This window comes from Botrytis byssoidea (genome assembly GCF_014898295.1).
Source record: "Botrytis byssoidea strain MUCL 94 chromosome Unknown BBYS_031, whole genome shotgun sequence".
Lineage (NCBI taxonomy): Eukaryota > Fungi > Ascomycota > Leotiomycetes > Helotiales > Sclerotiniaceae > Botrytis > Botrytis byssoidea.
The window spans coordinates 324,090-328,845 of record NW_024065872.1 but is presented as its reverse complement, the minus strand read 5'-3'; the positions used below and the strand labels follow the sequence as shown (position 1 = coordinate 328,845).

Below are 4,756 nucleotides of genomic sequence, written 5' to 3'. Positions count from 1 at the left end.
CCCCCAGTAGCTTCTTTTCCCATTCACAAGTCATGCCGCCAAAATTGTCTGTGACCACCGTCCGAGGATGACGCCGAAGGGTGAAGAAGAAAAATCAAAAATCGACCTTACCCAATCTTGCTTGGGACTAGGATAGTTGATCACACTTGGTCTTTCAGATATATAATCTGCTTTCGTCCCCCAAATCCTATTCCTTTTCTATTCCAGTCTACTCAGTTTGCCTTTGTCACGGTGGGAGTTAATAATAATCTTTCCTTTATCCTACCACACTAAAGCGCAATGGCTCACGGAGACATTGAGAATGGCGCTTCGGCGGCCAGACCAGAGTACGAAGACGAAAAACTCGGAGAATATGGACAACTCGTTCGATATATTTCAAAGTACAAGGGAAGAGAAGAGGGAGAGAAGCTCGCTGCCGAAGAAGAAGAGGCTGCCAACGCTAGCAAGAAGAAGAAGGGCAAGAAGTCCAAGGGCAGTGATGGAGCTGGTTTCGAGACTCCAGATGACTGGCTCAACACCGGTATGCGACAAGGTCTCTCTGCCAGCGAGGTTGAGAACCGTCGTAAGAAGACTGGATGGAACGAATTGACCACCGAGAACGAGAGCTTGTTCTGGAAGTTCGTCGGTTTCTTCAAGGGACCTGTCCTCTATGGTAAGTCGACTTCAATTCGCTCTGTTTGAACTCTACTAATCTCGGCAATAGTTATGGAACTTGCTGTCCTCCTCGCCGCTGGTCTGCGTGATTGGATTGATTTCGGTGTCATCATCGGTATTCTCATGCTTAACGCTGTTGTCGGTTGGTATCAAGAAAAACAAGCTGCCGATGTCGTTGCTAGTTTGAAGGGTAAGCCATCGCACCAATTCGCACATTACCATCTCCTTGCTAACTTCAATTCCAGGTGACATTGCTTTGAAGGCTACCGTTGTTCGTGATGGTGCCGAAGTTGAAATCTTGGCTCGTGAATTGGTTCCTGGTGACATTGTAAGCTACACCACATCGACATCGCATCAATTTGCAATCACATTACTAACAACCTGCCAATAGATCATTATCGAAGATGGACATGTCGTTCCCGCCGATGCTAGAATTATTTGCGCTTATGACGACCCTAACGGATACGAAACCTACCAACAAGAACTCCTCAACCAACGCAGCCACGAGATGAGCGAAAAGGAAGAGGATGATGATGATGATGCACACGGAGGAAAGCACGGTTCCGGCTATGCTCTTCTCGCTATCGATCAATCTGCCATGACTGGTGAATCCTTGGCTGTCGACAAGTACGTCGCTGATGTTATCTACTACACTACTGGTTGCAAGCGTGGAAAGGCTTATGCCGTTGTCACTCACGGTGCTCGCATGTCCTTCGTCGGTCGTACTGCTTCCCTCGTTACTGGTGCTCAAGATCAAGGTCATTTCAAGGCTATCATGAACTCCATCGGTACGTCTTTGTTGGTTTTGGTCGTCGGCTGGATCTTGATCGCTTGGATCGGTGGTTTCTTCCATCACTTGAAGCTCGCTACCCCAGAGCACTCTTCCGTCAACTTGCTCCATTACGCTCTTATCCTCTTGATTGTCGGTGTTCCCGTCGGTCTTCCAGTCGTCACCACCACCACTCTTGCTGTCGGTGCCGCTTACCTTGCTGAGGAGAAGGCTATTGTTCAAAAGCTTACCGCCATTGAGTCCCTTGCTGGTGTCGACGTTCTCTGCTCTGACAAGACTGGTACTCTCACTGCCAACCAATTGTCAATCCGTGAACCTTTCGTCGCTGAGGGTGTCGATGTTAACTGGATGATGGCTGTCGCTGCTCTTGCTTCTTCCCACAACGTCAAGTCTTTGGACCCTATCGATAAAGTTACCATTCTCACCTTGAAGCGTTACCCAGCTGCCCGTAAGATCCTCGAACAAGGATGGAGAACTGAGAACTTCGCTCCTTTCGACCCTGTCTCCAAGCGTATTACTGCTATCGTCGTCAAGGATGGTGTTACCTGGACTTGTGCCAAGGGTGCTCCAAGTGCCATCTTGAGAATGTCTGAATGTTCCGCTGAGGTTGCCGCTATGTACAAGGCTAAGACTTTGGAATTCGCTCGTCGTGGTTTCCGTTCTCTCGGTGTTGCTGTTAAGGAAGGTAACGGACCATGGCAATTGCTTGGTATGCTTCCTATGTTCGACCCTCCCCGTGAGGATACTGCTGCCACCATTGCCGAAGCTCAAGTTCTTGGTCTCTCCGTTAAGATGTTGACTGGTGACGCTATCGCTATTGCCAAGGAAACTTGCAAGATGTTGGCTCTCGGTACCAAGGTATACAACTCTGACAAACTCATCCACGGTGGTCTTACTGGTACTACTCAACACGATTTGGTCGAGCGCGCCGATGGTTTCGCTGAAGTTTTCCCTGAGCACAAGTACCAAGTCGTCGAGATGTTGCAACAACGTGGACATTTGACTGCTATGACTGGTGACGGTGTTAACGACGCTCCTTCCCTCAAGAAATCTGACTGTGGTATTGCTGTCGAGGGTGCTACTGAAGCCGCTCAAGCCGCCGCTGATATCGTTTTCCTCGCCCCTGGTCTTAACACTATCGTCTCTGCCATCAAGATCGCCCGTCAAATTTTCCAACGTATGAAGGCTTATATCCAATACCGTATCGCTCTCTGTCTCCATTTGGAAATCTACTTGGTCACCTCCATGGTTATCATCAACGAGACCATCCGTGTCGAGCTTATCGTTTTCCTCGCTCTTTTCGCTGATTTGGCTACCATCGCTGTCGCTTACGACAATGCTCACTTCGAACAACGCCCAGTCGAATGGCAATTGCCAAAGATCTGGATTATCTCTGTCATCCTCGGTATTCTACTTGCTCTCGGTACCTGGATCATGCGTGGTGCTCTCTTCGTACCAAACGGTGGTTTCATCGAGAACTTTGGATCTATCCAAGGTATGCTCTTCTTGGAAGTCTCCCTCACTGAGAACTGGCTCATCTTCGTCACCCGTGGTGGTAACACCTGGCCATCATGGCAATTGGTTATCGCTATCTTCCTTGTCGATGTCATTGCCACTCTCTTCTGTGTCTTCGGTTGGTTGTGTGGCGGAGCTGGTGAGCCATCTGATCCAGCTACCCAGAACGTTCTCCTTTCCCAGAACGGTCACACTTCTATCGTCACTGTTGTCATTGTTTGGGGTTACTCTATCGGTGTCACCATCATCACTGCCATTGTCTACTACTTGTTGAACCAATGGTCTTGGTTGGACAACCTTGGGCGTGCCAGACGCAGTCACGCTGATACCCAAATGGAGAACATCATCGCCCATCTCTCCAAGGTTGCTCTTGAACATTCCCAAGTTGACGGTGTTCACCGTTACCACATTGTTCAAAAGCAAGCTGAGGTTGAGGATGACGATTAGATTATCTCATTCCTAATTTGAGCATCTCTCTTGCATAGACAAGATAGATGGAAAAGTAAAAAAATATTTAAAAGTCACAAAAAATCTGGAAATTTCACATGGAGAATATGGAGAAAGACAGGCGTTCCTAATATCCCCTCGTCATCCTCAATTCGGCATTTGTCATTGTGGTTGCGAAACAACTTGTCAACATAGTTTGCCAGTACAGGGCTACAAACGTTTCGACTTCCCATTGACTTGTCGACTTACACCTTTAATTGTCGCCTCACCTTAATCCATACTATTTACACCTTATAGACCTTTATTACGAGATGCGAGATTTTCAATTATGTTTTATGTTTTATGTTTGAATAGTACCTATAGATGGGTAAATGGGTTGGGATATTCCAGGGATGTGTTTATGTCACAGGAGCAGAAGAGGATGATTAGATGTATATACTGAGAAATGGAACGACTTCATTACAATAACTTGATTTGTGAATTGTGACTGTGAATAAAGTTGTGCCACATTTATCTGTTTCTTGATTGCTTTGACCTTGAGTTGGATGCGAAACCTATCTGCCGCTTTCCATTATCCTTTTTCTCCTTTACAATTCTGAGGCCCCATCCATTTCATTCTCTATTACTCTACGTTTCATTTCCGTACCCTTCTAGGCTCTCTCTTTGATACAGATCTTCACTCTTTTCTCTGTTAACCTTCCAAGGTATGTCAAAGTCACACAGTTAAGCGCCTTTTGCTGCCCATTCATTAGCCAATAGTTCGTACAGCCAACCCCAAATCAACATAGATTTATTTCATTCTATTATAATTGTTATTGTTCTTGTTATTATTATTATTATTATTATTATTATTATTATTTTAATTATTATCATTTTTGAAATCTTTTTACCTTGTAGTCTGCCGTACAAGCTCCAATACAAAAAAAGATAATCCAATCTCCACAATTTGAAATTTCCTCACGGATTTGGTGCCTGGTTTATCCCATCTTGAACTTAGTAGACAGGTTGAGACCCGCTGGTTCGCGGACGCTTGAATGGGAGATGGGTGGTTAAGGCAGGTACAAAATTACTTGCTGTATGTGTGGATAATTTAATAGCAGAGGACCTGGCCATTCGCAGGAACGGGTATGAATTTTGGCAGGTAATTGTTACGATATCACCCGGGAAACGAGATGGATGCTACGATGACCAGGGGAGGACCTGGATAGACAGGGAATTCTCCCTGCTGGGCTAGCGATATGGAGGAATCCATCGTGATTGTAGGCAAGAGTGTATCCATAGCGTGCCTTGAAAATTGGAGCGATTGTACGGAATTACCAGCGTGAACTTTGAAGGAGGGAAAGGAATGGT

General features: G+C 46.1%; 1 protein-coding gene across 1 annotated transcript; it reads left to right on the top strand.

The window, feature by feature from the left end:
* Window positions 1-279: 279 nt before the first annotated feature.
* On the top strand, window positions 280-3,406 carry EAE97_010901 (uncharacterized protein; the record flags this gene model as incomplete). The annotated part of the gene is made up of 4 exons (XM_038881416.1): window positions 280-652; window positions 704-844; window positions 900-982; window positions 1,046-3,406. 4 exons carry the CDS (start codon window positions 280-282, stop codon window positions 3,404-3,406), a joined length of 2,958 nt encoding a protein of 985 aa, XP_038727806.1.
* Window positions 3,407-4,756: the final 1,350 nt, after the last annotated feature.